The sequence below is a fragment of the Colobus angolensis genome, unplaced genomic scaffold (genome assembly GCF_000951035.1).
Source record: "Colobus angolensis palliatus isolate OR3802 unplaced genomic scaffold, Cang.pa_1.0 Scaffold42, whole genome shotgun sequence".
In the NCBI taxonomy this organism is placed as follows: domain Eukaryota; kingdom Metazoa; phylum Chordata; class Mammalia; order Primates; family Cercopithecidae; genus Colobus; species Colobus angolensis.
Genome location: NW_012117599.1, coordinates 3,717,951 through 3,735,543, shown reverse-complemented (window position 1 = coordinate 3,735,543; position 17,593 = coordinate 3,717,951). Strand labels below are relative to the sequence as shown.

General features: G+C 45.1%; 1 protein-coding gene across 1 annotated transcript in view; it reads left to right on the top strand.

The window, feature by feature from the left end:
• AFF3 (AF4/FMR2 family, member 3) overlaps positions 1–17,593 on the top strand; it is a 533,195-nt gene that overhangs the window by 457,995 nt on the left and 57,607 nt on the right. The window contains exons 13-14 of the mRNA XM_011956656.1: positions 9,335–9,521; positions 17,300–17,587. Coding sequence (XP_011812046.1) covers positions 9,335–9,521; positions 17,300–17,587 — 475 coding nt within the window. The remainder of the gene's footprint in view (positions 1–9,334; positions 9,522–17,299; positions 17,588–17,593) is intronic.

Below are 17,593 nucleotides of genomic sequence, written 5' to 3'. Positions count from 1 at the left end.
GGGAGGCGGAGCTTGCAGTGAGCCGAGACTGCGCCACTGCACTCCAGCCTGGGAGACAGAGCGAGACTCCATCTCAAAAAAAAAAAAAAAAAGCCAAATTTTACAAAAGACATAAACCTACAGACTCAAGAATCTGAACAAATCCCAAACAAGATAAACTCAAAGAAATCCCTGCGCAAACTCATCAGAGTCAAATTTTGAAGACAGAAAACAAGTTTGAAAACCTGGAAGCAGTGTCCCAGAGAAATGGACATTTACATCCACATAGAAACCTATTCAGAAATATTCATAGCAGCCTTATTCTTAATAGTCCAAAACTGGAAGCAGCCAGAATGTCCCTCATTGGGCGAATGGTTAAAAAAACAGGTGAACCTTTAAAGGTCCGTACCATGGAATCCTACCTGGCAATAAAAAGAAACAAGCTATGGATATGTTAAAAAAATGTGGATGGCTCTCATGACATTGTGTCGACTGAAAAAAGGCCCATCTCAAAAGGATACTTAGTATGAATAAATTCTATCTCAATAATTTAGTTTAAAAAAGAACACATAACTATGTGATTCTATTTCTATAACATTCTCAAAATGACAGCATTTTAGAGACGGAAAACAGATGAGTGGTCGCCAGAGATTAGGAACGGTAGAGGGCGGAGGTCGGTGTGAGTGACCCTAAAAGGGTGTCATGAGGGAGATCTTTATGGTGATGGGACAGTTTGATATTTTAATAGTGGTGGTGGTTACATGAATCTATGTCAAGCCCGTCCGTGTGAAAAGACCACCAACAGGCTTTGTGTGAGTAACAAGGCTGGTAAGCAGTGGAAAGTTACAATTACAGGTAGTTATCTATTGTCAGCAGAGGAGGGGTCAGGTGGAGAGATGATGGGACTCACTGTTCAGAAGAAGAATGTCACGAGGTCGATGGATCAATCAGTTGGGGCAGGGCAGGAACAAGTCATCATGGAATGTTGCAAGGTTGGTCAATCAGTTAAGACAGGAGCTGGCTGTTTCACTTCTTTTGTGATTTTCTATTGCCTCAGGCCATCTGGATGTATGCCTGCAGGCTGGGGCTCAGAGGCCTGACCATCTATACATGTGATAAAATTACAAGGAACTATATATTGTGCCATTGTCAGTTTTCTGGTTTTGATATTATACTATAGTTACATAAGATTTAACCTTGGGAGTAACTGGGTGAGGCGTACATGAACAGTCTCTGTACTATTGTTTTTAACAACTTCCAGTGAATCTGTATTTATTTCAAAATAGAATTTTTTTTAAATAAGTGAGCCGATCCATCAATCAACAAGTGGATAAAGAAAATGTGATATATATATATACCGTAGAATACTATTCAGTCATGAAAAGGAATGAATTAATGGCCTTCGCAGCAACCTGGATGGGACTGGAGACTATTATTCTAAGTGAAGTGACTCAGGAATGGAAAACCAAACATCGTATGTTCTCACTCCTAAGTGGAAGCTAAGCTATGAGGATGCAAAGGCCTAAGAATGCTACGATGGACTTTCGGGATTCAGGGGAAAGGTGGGAGAGGAGTGAGGGATCAAAGACTATGAATTGGGCTCAGTGTCTACTGCTCAGGTGATGGGTGCACCAAAATCTCATAAATCACTGCTGAAGAACTTAATCCTGTAACCAAATACCCCCTGTCCCCCCACCCAAAACCTATGGAAATAAAAAATTAATAAAAAAAATATTGGCTGGGACGGTGGCTCAAGCCTGTAATCCCAGCACTTTGGGAGGCTGAGGCAGGCGGATCACAAGGTCAGGAGATCGAGACCATCCTGGCTAACACAGTGAAACCCCGTCTCTACTAAAAATACAAAAAAATTAGCCAGGCGTGGTGGCGGGCACCCGTGGTCCCAGCTACTCGGGAGGCTGAGGCAGGAGAATGGCATGAACCTGGGAGGCGGAGCTTGCAGTGAGCCAAGATCGCGCCACTGCACTCCAGCCTGGGCGACAGAGCGAGACTCCGTCTCAAAAAAAAAAAAAAAATCCTAAGGTAAGAAAAAAAAATGGTATTTGGTAACTGCTCTATGGAGTAGCCATTCTTTTATTCCTTTACTTTCTTAATAAACTTGCTTTCACTTTAAGAAAAAAAAGGTGGGCTGAGGAAGTGAGAATATTTGGTTCACCCCTTGTTTGTCCCTGGCCCTACTAGTCTACATTCCTGAGTGGGTAAAACTTCTCCTGGTTGGGGTCTCTATATTTTTCTATTTTATATTGAGCCATCTCAAAACGTGTAATAATGGGACATAGATGAGAGGTCTCAGAATGGTGCCCCACAGGCCTTGCCCTACCCACAGATGTGTTTCATTGCTAAAATACAATGAAACTTTTCATGGTTAAAACTTTTCAGATTAGTTACCAGCATTTTAAAATCAGGAGATTTGATATAAACCTAAGGATTTGGGACTTCAGGTGAAAAAAATCAAAAGATTTGATAATAATCAGCTCTTGTCTCCAGGTACAGAGATAGGCTGGCCTGGAGAAGCAGCATTCGACCTAGTGGGATTCTCCAATTTGCTTCCTTTCCCCTACCTGGGGAGCTGAGGGTCTCCTGACATTTACAATCACGTTACACATTTGTTTTGCTTATACCTGAACACTTCACTCATGGATGCTACTTGCGTGGCCCCTGTGGGTTCTCAGTTTTCAACCTGATACACATGTAAATGGTAGCGTTCTAAAGTTACCAGTTTTAAGAACTCCTGCAATTCCCAAGGGAACAGAAAAAACCTACATTGCATGAATAAATGAGATGATTCCAATCCTTAATGTGGCAAGGGCTGCAATAGAGAAGTGGGCAGTGTGCTATGAGGGACTCGGGAGGAATCATCACTGATGCCTGGGGGAGCTGGGAAAACCTTTACAGAGCAGGGACACATAGCCACTTAGTCCTGCAGAGCGAGTAGGAGGTAACAGTAACTCAAAGGAAAAAGAGAAAAAGGACTTTCTGGCACAGAAAATAGCATGTGCAAGGACACCCTGCTCGAAACAGACCCAGCCTCTCCAGATGCTGAGAAATGTATTATTGCCAAGGTTTAGGGATAGACCCACTGAGGTGAAGCTGGAAATCTGGTTAAGACCAGACCCTGAAGAGCTTCAAAAGCCAAGTGGTATAGAGAAATCATTCTTGGAAGTATTGCAGAACAAACAATTACATTTCAGGATAGAAGCAACAGCCTGCCAGTTGGGTTTTTGTTTTTTGTTTTTTGTTTTTTTTGGACGATAACTCTAGCAATAGCAAACCTCCTCAAGCCCGCATTTACCATTCTTACTTATGTGGTCTGGTGTTAGATGAATTGATATCAATAGTGATGCTATTAATAAAGGATTGCTGTTGCCAGGACACTGGTTACGGTTTGGATATCAAGCATGTGTTCTCACAGAGCGTTGAATGAGGAGGAGCAAACATTATTATTTAGTCAATCCCAGTGGAGTGCCCACAGCATGTGTGGTGCGGTGTGAGTACCACAGCTGTCCACACAGCACCAACCAGGCAGAGAACCTCTCTCTAAGTTACTTGTCAGTTAAAAGTGTGTGGACAATTTTGGATATGTCTTCAGGCCCCACAATACACTTGGCAGGCAGGAGCACCCTTGACTGTGAGATCCAAGATTTTGTCATTGTGGTTCCAGATCTTTTGGGTTATTTTTTGTTTTGTTTTGTTTTTTTGTTTTTTTTGTTTTTGAGACGGAGTCTCATATTGTCACCCGGGCTGGAGTGCAGTGGCACAATCTCGGCTCACTGCAACCTCCGCCTCCCAGGTTCAAGCAGTTCTCCTGCCTCAGCCTCCCGAGTTGCTGGGATTATAGGCTCCCACCACCACACCCAGCTAATTTTTTATATTTTTAGTAGAGGCGGGGTTTTACTATGTTGGCTGGGCTGTTCTCAAACTCTTGACCTCGTGATCTGCCCACCTTGGCCTCCCAAAGTGCTGGGATTACAGGCATGAGCCACCGCGCCCAGCCTCCAGGTCTTTTACTTTACAGTCTGCATTCAGACTTAGCCAAGGCTAGATTCCAAAAGGAAGGTATCATTGCAGCCATGGGAAGAAACACACCAAGCAGATCATTTAGAGAAAGCTGGACCTCTCTCAAAGGTGTATTTGGCTCTGACCACTCACAAAACCAGTCAAACATTTCATGAAATCATAATGCGAAAAGTAAACCATCCGAGAGGGAACTGTGCTTAAATTATAGCCGATAGAACTTAGAGTACATTTAAAGAAATATTCTCAGAAAGGAAGAAGTCTGTCTTAAAGGTTGCTGAAGTACTCTCAAATATTTTTTAATTGGAAAACTGACATTATAACCTTTTCAAAAGATTCAATCTCTTTAAAAAAACAAAAAAAAACACTCATTAACCCAGTGATGGATTTTTTTTCTCTTTAGTTTTCCATTCAGTAATCACACATGAACGCCTATTATGTGCCAGGCACTGTGCTGAGCTTTGGTGACACAAAGACTTTTATTCCATGATCTCAATAATGTTTTACGGCTGCTGTCAAATGGCACCATGTTCATGAGATGGCACTGGGTCCAAGAACTTGGTAGGTAGTATGCTAAAAATTGTCCAAGTTTGTGTCATCATGTCAACCAATCCGCGTTATCATTTCAGGAAAAAATCCACTATAATATATTTTTTTTGACAGGGCCTTGCTCTGTCACCCAGACTGGGGTGCAGTGGCACAATCATGGCTTACTGCAGCCTTGACCTCCTAGGCTCAAGTAATCCTGAGTAGCTGGGACCACAGGCACATGCCAGCACACCCAGCTAATTTATTTTTTGGGGGGGAGGGGGTGGTTTGGTAGAGACAGGGTCTCACTGTGTTGCCCAGGCTTAAGTTAATTTTTTTAGGCATCTTTGGTACGTAAACATGACAACCAATCGGCACACCAAAATTTTCAGTTTGCCATTTTAAATACATAAAGCCTAGGCCAGGTGCGGTGGCTCATACCTGTAATCCCAGCACTTTGGGAGGCTGAGGTGGAAGGATTGCTTGAAGCCAGGAGTTCAGGACTAGCCTAGACAACATAGAAAGATCCTGTCTTTATAAAAAATACAAAAATTAGCCGGGTGTGGTGGTACATGCCTGTAGTTCCAACTACTTGGGAGGCTGAGGAGGGACAATTGCCTGAGCCCAGGAGTTTGAGGCTGCAGGGAGCTCTGATCGCCACTGCACTCCAGCCTGGGCAACAACAAATTCTAGAGATACGTGTATATGTGTGTGTATGTGGCTCAGCTGAGTCCATCCTTTCACTAGTACTTGTCTGCAGGGAATCCATTCCTGGCTTCCTCATCTTGGCTCTGCCACCCTCACTGCTGCAGCTGCCCCACAGTGGGTAAAGCAGCTGCAAGCACCTGTGGTGGGAGCAGTCACTACACTGAGGCCAGAATGGTCAGCTGACCCCAAGGCCCCAGGCAAGGCTGGGTTAGAGGAGCTGCCTTCGTGGAAGTGGAGAGAGTGATCTTGATCCCACAACTGGAGCTACTAGCGCCGTTGCAGGAAAGTCTGCCCCCATCTTTGCTATGATTGTTTCTAGATTATAATACATACTCTCTACAGGGACCATTGAAACGTGAATATATTTAATCCAGACATCGTAAATTGCACAACCCTTACAAGTAACGTATGAAGAAAAACCTAAACTCTTGGCTCTCTCAGCTGTTTTAAAAACAGATAATAGTTATGCCAGTAAAGCTGTCATTTTAAGTGAATTTCATAATTTAAGAAAGGAAAACATTAAAGCATAAGGTTTTTCTGCCAATATAATGCAGATCGGAGATGCTGCCTCCTTGGGCTAGTGTGCCTCATCACTTCAGGACCGACGCCATTAAAGGCGGGCAGCGTGGTGACTACTGAATGGGTACTTTCCAAGAAGTTGAAGTGCCACTTTTCAAAAGACAGTCACTTTGGGGTGCAGGCCACAAGGAATCCCACACACCTTGCTGCCTGTGCCGTATACAAAAAGCCCAGAGCACACAGAACCAGCATTGCATGTTTTTTTGTTGAGTGCAAGCAGATGGAATGTACTGATTGATTTTTCTATGATGTCCAATGGTTTTGATCACCGTTCAGAATGTTCTTTATTCATCTTCATTTGCTAATCGTTGGCAGATGTCACTCCAGAGGGTGGCAGAGAAACACATATCTTTCCTCCACATCTGTGTCCCCCAACCCCATCGTTTTAACAAGGAAGCTTTTGAGCCATGTGTTGTTTTGCTTTTTTGTTTATTTTTGTGTGTTTACCCCCCAGTGTTTGGGGTGTTTTGGGACCCACCAAAAAACTATTTTTTTTAAGTTAAGGGGCACATGTGCAGGATGTGCAGGTTTGTTACATAGGTAAACGTGCCATGGGAGTTTGTGATACAGATTATCTCATCATCCAGGTATTAAGCCTAGTACCCATTAGTTTATTTTTCCTGACCATCGCCCTCCTCCCATCCTCCACCCTCCAATAGGCCCCAGTGTGTGGTTCCCTTCTCAGTGTCCATGTGTTCTCATCATTTAGCTCCCACTTATAAGTGAGAACACGCAGTATTTGGTTTTTCTGTTCCTGTGTTAGTTTGGTAAGGATAATGGCCTTCAGCTCCGTCCATGTCCCTGCAAAGGACATAATCTTTTTTTTTTTTTAAATGGTTGCATTGTATTTCATGGTATATGTGTACCACATTTTCTTTATCCAGTCTGTCATTGATGGGCATTTGAGTTAATTCTGTGTTTTTGCTATTGTGAATAGTGTTGCAGTGAATGTATGTGTGCATGTGTCTTTGTGATAGAATGATCTGTATTCCTTTGGGTATATACCCAGTAATGGGATGGCCGAGTTGAATGATATTTCTATCTTTAGGTCTTTGAGGAATCACCACACTGTCTTCCACAATGGTTGAACTAATTTACACTTCTACCAGCAGTGTATAAGGGTTCCTTTTTCTCCACAATCTCGCCAACACCTGTTATTTTTGGACTGTTACGTAATAGTCATTCTGATTGGTGTGAGATGGTATCTCATTGTGGTTTTGATTTGCATTTCTCTGATGATCAGTGATGTTGAGCTTTTTTTCATATGCTTGTTGGTCACATGTATGTCTTCTTTTGAAAAGTGTCTGTTCATGTCCTTTGCCCATTTTTAAATGAGGTTTTTTTCTTGTAAATTTGTTTAAGTTCCTTATAACTGCTGGATATTAGAGCTTTGTCAAATGCATAGTTTGCAAAAATTTCCTCCCATTCTGTAGGTTGTCTGTTTACTCTGCTGATAGTTTCTTTTGCTGTGCAGAAGCTTGTTAGTTTAATTGGATCTCATTTGTCAATTTTTGCTTTTGTTGCAATTGCTTTTGACATCTTTGTCATGAAATCTTTGCCCATTCATGTTTCCTGAATGGTATTGCCTAGGTTGTCTTCCAGGGGTTTTACAGTTTTAGTTTGTAAATTTAAGTCTTTAATCTATCTTAAGTTGATTTTTGTATATGGTGTAAGGAAGGGGTCCAGTTTCAATCTTCTGCATATGGCTAGCCAGTTCTCCCAGCACCATTTATTAAATATTCCCTATTGCTTGTTTCTGTCAGGTTCTACAAACTATTAACATGGATCCCAGATGTTCATGTTCAGTCAGAATTCAATCGTCTTTTTTTTTTGTGATTCCATTGATAGTAACCATCTAGATTCAGCCAACAGGAAAGACGGATTTTTGTTCATAAGGAAGGAAAGAAATATTATGGCCCCTGAGCTCTAACTGTCCCTTGCCCTACTCTGTCTTAAGATCCAGGATCCCTCACTCAATTCTAGACACAAATAACAGGCTGGAAAGGAAAGCACTGCAGCTCAGGCAAGGCATGAACGTGCAGATGTTGTCTGATGCTGAAGAATTTTGCCAGACAATCAGTATAGGCGGCAACATTGGTGGAAGAAATGAAAACCCCACTGGGGAAAGTTATGTTCAAACTCGGGTTCTCCTAACCCTGCCGCTCCAAGAGATGCTTTTATTTTTAGCTCTCCTGCAAGATAGTTTCTTGTCTGGTGGTTTTTATAGAAACAAAGCTCCAATGAGTGTTACCTCTATCCCCAACCCCATACCCAGGATTTAGGAAAGTCCTCTTGGGGCAAAGCATGTATCAAAGATTTAAGGGATGGGTGAAAGGAGTCCTTTATCATGTCCAGGCTGCTTTGCACTTGAGACTGTCAAACGCCTACAAGCTCCCTGGCCCCTGGCCTTCACTGAGGCTCGGTCCTAGAGAAGCAGTGGTCACAGGTGGAAGCAAGCAGAGATTTACTGACTCAACATACAAGAGCGACTGGCATTTTTGGTATTTAGAGCTTGACCTCAAAAGAACACATTATGGTGTCTTTCAATTTTGTTAATAAAGGACGTTGAAGATGTTGAATATTATGTGAGGACTGAAATTTTCTTTTTGCTCAAACACATTCTGGGTGGATGTATGCTATTTGAATTTTTATGGTTAATTAATTACTATTGGAAAGCATCAGTCAGTTTTTCTTGTTATCTTTGAGTATGTAATGACGTTCTGGCAAATTTCAGCATGGATATAAACATCAAGTATAAATGTGAAATGCAGTTCCTATAAGCCACAGCACTGGGATTGAATTTTGAAGTCCAGAATATACAAAAGTGTGTCAGTGAGGGATCTTCAGTTCTCCAGGAAAGGACTCAAAGGAAGGTTACAGTTTATAACAACATCCCAGCACCTGTAATCGCTACAGCACTCAACTACAGGTGGGAAAAGGGAGGAAGCAAGACATGAACTTGGACAGCCCCTCGGTCTCTGGAACCTTCCAGCAGGCCATGAAAGCTCGGAGCAGAACGCCATGCCCTTCCTGACAGCCCTCTGCCTAATCCCTGCCATCATGCTGCATTTTCCTCTAGGGCAAAAATAAAGCAGTCATTTTCATGCTTTGCAAAATAGTTCAAGCTTTTTGGATTTCCTTGCATTTTTGTAGATGATTGGATTTGGGGATGCATTTTAAAAGCCATTCCCAGAACAGCAGCAAAATAGAAACAGCCATTTGAATGTTACACCACCTTCCCTTCCAAAATGGCCACATGAATAACCAGTGCCCGACTACCAAGGGGCACCAACTTCACTCCCGATTTTATTTCTATATATGAGTTGCTTTAACCTTTAGGATGACTTTGACCTCGACGCCTGCTCTTTGAGTTCCAGGTCATGGTTGACAGATGTGTAGGCTGCGTGCCTCCTCCCTCCTTGGGGTGCATGACAGCTTGGTGGTGTTTTCCTGTTTGCTCACTTGGCTTTCCTTCCTTCTCCTTCCCGGGGGCCTCGTGGGCTGGCAGCACCGTGGTCCAGCAGCCCAGCTGCAGAACCTCAGTGCCTTCCAGCAAGGGCAGCAGCAGCAGCAGCAGCAGCGGCAGCAGCAGCTCCTCCAGCGACTCAGAGAGCAGCTCAGGATCTGACTCGGAGACCGAGAGCAGCTCCAGCGAGAGTGAGGGCAGCAAGCCCCCCCATTTCTCCAGCCCCGAGGTAAGCGCTGCCTGGCTCAGGCCCCTCCTCTGCCCGCTTCTGTCTCCAGGATGAGAGCAAGTCCTGGCACCGTCACTGTCACACTGCTGCAGGTCTCCTCCCTCCTGCAGACCCCAAGCCAGGTGCTGGACAGGAGGAGGCTGTGGGCCTCGGGCTCCACATATTCCCCATGCCGTCCCCTCCTCACAGTGTCCTAATTACACAGCTTCCTTTGAAGTACAGAAACATCAACTTTCATTGCTCCCAAATCTCTATCTTGACTTCCAGAAATTTCCAAGTATGCTGTAAACATCACTGACGGGAAATAACCTATGGCTCAGGTCTCCCTCGGGGTCAGCCAGGGCAGTCACTGGACAGGGCCACTCACCGCCGGGGAAGTGTGGCCACCCGTAAATCACAGGGAAAAGGGTTTTATGGATTGGACATGGTCAGATCCTTACCTTTTTGCGGTTTGTCACGGATCACAAGAACAAGGGCTATAAATATTAATAAAACCTTCTTAACTGTGTTTTCTTTGTGGAAATATAAAAAGAAAAATTAGCATCAGCCTACAAAAAGTGATGGAACCTTTTATAGTTGTGATGAGTATCTATGTGGAAGATTTAGGTGCCTCCTGTAAAAACATTAGAAGGTACCAATAAAAACCATTGCTATTTCTACTTTAAAGTAGAAAGGGGAAAATGAAATAGTAATTCAGAGCATGAAGATTCTTGGGAGAGGGCGGAGAGAAACTTCCCCAGGCTGCAGAGCTCTAAGGGTAGACTCTAATTTCTAACCAAGGAATAAAATAGTTTCTTGTTGAGTGTGTAAACATTTGACATGACTATAATGGTCAGGTTTATTTTTTACTTGCAACCCTCTGTACCATGTGGGGGGCCATATTCCTAAATAGGCTCTGAAATGGAACTAAACCCACTTCTACAAACCATCGCAGTGGGAGGGGAGCACCTTAATGGGCTGGATCAGCCTCCCCGTGTCCAGCTTTTCCAGTGGTGCCTTAGATGTTTATCATACCTGAAAGCAGTGGTATTTCCATCTCAGGTTCACAGAGTGGCTCTTCAGTCCCTTCGGGTTTTTCCCCTCCTACTTCTTTCAGGAGGCTGAGGCTTTATGCAGGAGCACTGTGAAATCAGGGAGATTTTGTTTCCCCACACTCCTCATTTTTTCCTCAGCACCTTTCTGCCCTGCCTCAGGACTCTCCATTCATCTTGAACCATGCCGTCTCTCCACGCTCTCCTTCCCATGAGGTTCTGTCTCTGTCTCTCCATCTATCCATCTATCTGTCCATCTATTTATCCAACTGTCTATCTCTGTATAAGGAGAAGGCTCTTAGCAACATTAACCTATGAAAGCCTTATGGTAACAGAACCCTGGCTTTTCCCAGAAACTAAATTATTATTCCTTCAGCATAATTTCATTTACTCATTCATTCTTTCATTTACTCATTCAGAATTCATTCAACAAATATTTACTGAGCATCAGTCACACAGTACTTGGCCCTGGAATATGCAATCATATGGCAGAAAATGTCCGTATCTTCATAGAGCTGACATTCTAATGGGGATAATTCAAAATGAAAAACATACAGGAGTTAAATAAAGTAGAAGAGTTGAGCAGGCTTCTTTAAAGCCTGCTTTATGCTACATTTTGTGGAGAAATTCTGGAATATTTAGTTATAAGAAATAACTGTGTCCCAGGGACAGTGCAAGGACAGGGTAGGCAGTGGGGATATCCAAAAAGTGTTCATGTCTCTGAAGATCACCCATCCAGGCTCCTCCTTGTGGCTTTGCAGGTTAAATTCATGAATGTTCAGTCTTATTTTCATCCTGAAATGTAGATCCTAGAGCTCCCGTGTTGACTGAAACCTCATTTAAGACCAGTACAGTTGGCTGGGCGCAGTGGCTCACACCTGTAATCCCAGCACTTTGGGAGGCCGAGGCAGGTGGATCACGAGGTCAGGAGTTCAAGACCAGCCTGACCAACATGGTGAAACCACATCTCTACTAAAAATACAAAAATTAGCCGGGCGTGGTGGTAGGTGCCTGTAATCCAGCTCCTCAAGAGCCTGAGGCAGGAGAATCACTTGAATCCTGGAGGCGGAGGTTGCAGTGAGCCAAGATTGCACCACTGCACTCCAGCCTGGGTGACAGAGTGAGACTCCATCTCAAAGAAAAAGAAAAAAGAAAAAAAAAGAGCAGTACAGTTATAAAGTGCTTTAAGCCAGTGCTTTCTAAATGTCACTGAGATAATTACAAAGACTTGAACTCTTGGGTAATGAAAGGAGGCTCTTGTCACTTCTTCCAGCAGCTATCAGAGGCCCCTCACTGAGGAGAGGGGGCAAGAGCCTCCTAAAGAGTCAGTCCTAAAAGTTTAAGTCGCCTGAGGCCACGTGTGGTTTTGAATTCCTGGCTTCCCTACGCAGAGGACCGCAGAAGCAGCAGGTCATGTGTTAGCCACGCTACACGTTCTGTCTTTCTGCAGGAAGGAAATGTATTTGTTGGAATAAAAGTAAAGTTCTTTTAACATTTTTCCTAAGGATAATACAGACCCACACACCCTTTAGAAAGAAAATGGGTTTGCAGACTGCAAATGGCAAAGGCGGGAAGTAACATCACCCTGTGTGTCCTCCACAGCTGTGCTGCCTGGTCTGGCGGAGCTGGCCCAGGTCACCTTACAGAGAGCAGTGAGACTCCTTTTCCTGAACCCCACATGACAGTCGGGCTCTTCATAGCCATGCACCTCACATTCCGCTGCTCAGACCAGTTTGTGCTGCTTTGAAGCAGAAAGCCTCTGTTCCTCACTCCCCTGCTATAACACCCTGCTATGGGCGGAGGAGGCGCCCTGCATTCTCCCCACCGTGTCCCAGCACTCAGAAAACCCACTGGGCTCAGCTGAGTCATGTAGGAGATGTTCTTTCTGGCTGTGTGTGTTGAGAGCCAATTGGTTTCACATAAATCACTGTAGTATGGTAATGCCATGTTCCCACGCAGCATGGAGGGGCCTTCTCTGTGGCATGACATGGGCTCCATTGGTCTCAGACTACTTTTTCTCAACGGAGTCTCGTCTGCTTTCTGGGCACTGTACAGCCTCTTATACCAGAGCTTCGCAGGGGAAGTTGCTTTTCCACTCAGCTAACATGTTGACCCCACACACGGAACTCCCTCGACCTTTGTTGTACAATAAATATTATGTAGGAGAAAAAAAAAATATCCTAGACACATAATGTTGAGGAGATCTGGGATAAAATAGGTTTATCCCACCTCTTTACCGACTGAATCATCACCCAGCACTTACTATTGCTTGGGTATAGGGTGTTTTCCATTGTGACATTTCCCGAATTGATCTGACTCTAGAAACCCTCCTTCATGGGATAGATGAGCTCAAAGCACATTTTGGAAAATGCTGCCCTAGATCATTCTTAAAAATCAGCAGAAATGTGATTCAAGTTGCTCACTGATTCAATAAGGTTCTCATTTATTAGGTGCCTGTGAGGTCTGTGGCAGCAGGTACTTGAAGGATTTAGATGAAGCAGGGAGCAGAGTGCATGGTGGAGAGCTGGTGCGTGAGTCAGAGGGAAGATCGATTAGGGAGGAGAGTTGTGGCTGAAAATATAAAGCAGCGAGCCAGCAAACAAACCAGAACCTTGGGCAGAAACCCCGGGTGGACGGCTCAGGAGGCGGACTGCCGCATGCCAGTGGCCTGGCGTCTGCAGCCTGAGTTTCCCCTCCTCACTGCCACTAAACTCTGTATCCTTGCAGCTTCCTTGGCCACAGTTGCCTCATTTCCAGAATGGCAGATATTCCTGCTCTGCCTAATCTGTGAGGTTGTGGCGGGGAGGGGGGGAATGATGATGATAAAGGAATAAATGGTACAATGTGAGTGACAGCTCATTGTGAGTTCTTATTAGGAGGAGAGACGTGGTCATCTGCCTCCCTGACCTAGTATAGACGCTGCAAGGGATACTAAAGAAACAGAGACCCGGCCCTCGCCTGAAAGAAGCATTTGGCTTTTTTGAAGACATAAGACATATGTACACATAAAACAAATACGAACATCGAAAGACAAGGCAATTGAGTGTAACAGAGGGCAACAAGGCCGGGTGCGGTGGCTCAAGCCTGTAATCCCAGCACTTTGGGAGGCCGAGACGGGCGGATCACGAGGTCAGGAGATCGAGACCATCCTGGCTAACTTGGTGAAACCCCATCTCTACTAAAAATAAAAAAAATAAAAATAAAAAAACTAGCCGGGCGCGGTGGCGGGCGCCTGTAGTCTCAGCTACTCCGGAGGCTGAGGCAGGAGAATGGCGTGAAGCCGGGAGGCGGAGCTTGCAGTGAACTGAGATCCGGCCACTGCACTCCAGCTAGGGTGACAGAGCAAGACTCCGTCTCAAAAAAAAAAAAAAAAAAACAGGGCAACAAGCACTGTTTGGAGTGTTCTGGATGTTTTCTCCCAAATGCAGATCTCATTCTGTCACTTGAGGTTGAAGACTGACATTTCTGAAAGGAATGCGGTCCCCCTTTCACGAGGCTATGCCAGACAGCAGTGGGAGACACAGTGACGCAGCAGTGGAGACAACTGGTCTTGAAACCTAGATTAGTACAAAGTTAGTCTCGGTGGAGCCCGGTAGCTGTGCAGCTCTGGGTATGTCCCTTAGGCTCTCTGAGCCTCATCTACACGTTAGGGGTGATAACCTTTCTTATCTGTAAAGATTAAATGAGATAATACACGTGAAGTGGGAGTTAAACTGTAGGTATTCTGACAACGGAAGATAACGGATGCCCTTGAATGCCAGCCTTAGGAATGTGGATTTTGTTTGAGAGGCAGTAGGAGGTTATTATAGAGCCTTGAGGAAAAAAAAAAAAGGATGATTTAGTGATGTGTGGAAAGTGGGTACTTCAAACTGATTTCTTCGGCTGTGAAGTGCCGAAAAAATGACCCAAAAGCATACCACGCAGTGGGCCTGTACTAAGTGTATTAAATTCTGCCCTTCTGTTGATGCTCCTGCTAGGAAGTTTCAGTGTGAATTTGCCCATGTGCAGCTGTGTTTTGGCTACAGACAGACTTCCGTGTTCTCTCACATATGAGATGTGAGCTGTAGAAGGCTCCGGATGGTGGCAGCGAGGAGAACGAGCGTGAAACGCAGTGGCGGGGCCAGCGTGAGGAGTGTGTTCTACCGTGTGTGATGTGTGTGTGCGTGTGTGTGTGTGTGTGTGTGCCCTCTCCCAATATGTGCACCCTTTCTGCAAGAGGCCCCTTCAGCACCCGTTCATACTTCCTGTGCCCCATTTCTCTAGGGAAGCTGAGGCACAGGTGAAGGCACTGACTTAATGAGAGAAAAGGGGGTTGGGGGAGACAAAATTAGAAGCCATTGATTTTTGCCACCAAAGTAGCTTTCAGGCGGTCTCAGCTAATCTCAGGGGAGGTGAGGGATCCCCTTGGCCGAGAAGCTGTTCTGTGTCCCACTGTCCTGCTTCCTCTGACCATGGGAGGATACCTACCACTGCCACATGCACCGGGCGTGCTCCATAGGTTTCCCATGTTCCCGCTCTCTGGAGAAGCTAAATAAAGCGAGGTCATGATTTACATAGAACTCAGAGGTGCCAAAACGTTCTGTCTGTCTACTCATTTGCATATTTATCTGGAGCCTCTGGTTCTGTTGGTGGCATGAAAACAGGCAAAGAAAAAAGTCATGTCGGAGACCAGAATCTGTGTCAGGGCCAGGGGGGCCCCCCCTTCCCCACGTACACTCCAGGATGGGCTTCTGCATCCTCACAGCCCAGGGAAGGGGCCTTCATCCTCCTTCCGGCCTTCACTGAAATTTTCTTGCTTCTCCAAGTCGCCAGCCACCCTGTGCCAGTCTGCCCTGAAGGGCAGTTGGTCCCATCTGGTTTGGGGCAGCCAGCAAGATGTCCCCAGTCCCTGTCATAGCTCTGGTTACCCGATCCCCACGCTCTGTGGCCAATTCCTCTTGGCCCCCGGCCCCTCTGGTCCATCAGAGGCTTCCCATTTCCCTGAGCTGTGCCCCGGACTCAGCCAGGGCCCCTGCATCTATGATACAGCCCTCTTGTTCCCCCTCTGAAATCCTCAGTGCCTGGGGTGAGGCCAAGAGCCCTGAGTTCTGCTCTTTTTTTTTTTTTTTTTTTTTGAGACAGTCTCTCTCTGTCGCCCAGGCTGGAGTGCAGGGGCACGATCTCCGCTCACTGCAAGCTCCGCCTCCCGGGTTCACGCCGTTCTCCTGCCTCAGCCTCCCATATAGCTGGGACTACAGGCGCACATCAGTATGCCCGGCTTATTTTTTGTATTTTTAGTAAAGACAGGGTTTCACCTTGTTAGCCAGGATGGTCTCGATCTCCTGACCTCGTGATCCGCCTGCCTCGGCCTCCCAAAGTGCTGGGCCTCCCAAAGATACAGGTGTGAGCCACTGCGTCCAGCCGAGTTCTGCCCTTAATACAGGCCTCACTGTTGAAAAACAAACCTTGATACTTCAAAGGAACCTTTTCTAATTTATTATGTTAAACTGTTTTTTCTCTGGCAACAGACTCAATTTGCTCTAGACTTAAACCTATCAAGCTTGAAGTATGGAGCCTAAGCAGTGTCTTCTTACTCTAGCCTTGTATCTGGTCTCCCCTGAAACAACTGATGACACAAATTCGAAAGGTGGAAGGCCATAGGGAAGAAAAAGCATATCACCTTAGCCAACATATTTTCCCCATTTCACTTAGAGTCACAAATTGAAAATACTCTGGCTAAAATTCCGTTATTCTCAATACGCCTTTTTTTCTCTTATTAATCATAATACTAGATAAATTGACTTTTTTTAGACATCGGCATTTAATCCCTGTAAAATTATTGGATTGGTCCTTTATTTATTTATTTTTTTTTTCCGAGACACAGATTCTTAGAGACACAACTGAAAACGACAGACCTCTTCCAGGAACAATATGCATCTACACATTTCCCATCCATTTCAGTGCATTCCCTAGCCATCCCCACACCTTCAATCCCAGAGCCAACCTGTAGGCCACAGTTCAAAACCAGTGACTTTCTTAAGTTGCTCTAAGTCAGCAAAACCGCTTGCAGGAAAGTGTTCCATCTCACCTCCGTGTCTGAAATATTTCTAGCAAAATATGATGGAAGCAGGTTGAGGAGAGACTGACCCAGTCAGGCTGCCAAAGATACACAAGTCCCTCTGAAATAGTTCTATATGCAAAACCAGCCATCTTCCCAAGGTCATTGCTCCTACCACCAAATAACTACAGCCTACTTGCCCTCAACACATAAATCGTGTGTTAATTGTTTGGGATTGTAGGTTCCACTTAGTCCCCTCTTCAGATCTTCCCAAAGGTTTAAGTCTCACCAAAAAAAACAAGGGATTTATGCTCAGGGCCTCTAAACTATTCTCTAGTTAAGTTTTGGAGAATGTCAGGTTTACATATGTACATATAATTATAGAAAAAAAAATCTATACTAACACTCAAAAGTACTAGGAAATGGGTTCTAATGAGGCACAATGCTTTCGCTATTTTTCCAAAGAGACTTGGAAGTGCTGCAAGGACATTTAGTGCCACGGGCAGGTAAGGACAGCATCATCCAGGCATCCTGAGTGCCACATGGGGCTGTGACACACACTTAATGCTTCCATTTTCCCTTTGCTTCCGGCCCATTCGTTTTCTGCTCATACCCTTAGAGGAGTTAAGTCAAGGTAAAAACAGCCAGGCCCCTTTTAAGTGAGCCTGTAATGAAAGATGTTTTGTTTGTCACCGGTTTCCTGCTTTCAGGCTGAACCGGCATCCTCTAACAAGTGGCAGCTGGATAAATGGCTGAACAAAGTGAATCCCCACAAGCCTCCTATTCTGATCCAAAATGAAAGCCAGGGACTGGAGAGCAATCAGTACTACAACCCGGTGAAAGAGGACGTCCAGGACTGTGGGAAAGTCCCCGACGTTTGCCAGCCCAGCCTGAGGGAGAAGGAGGTCAAGAGCACCTGCAAGGAGGAGCAGAGGCCGAGGACAGCGAACAAGGCCCCTGGGAGTAAAGGCGTGAAGCAGAAGTCCCCGCCCGCGGCCGTGGCC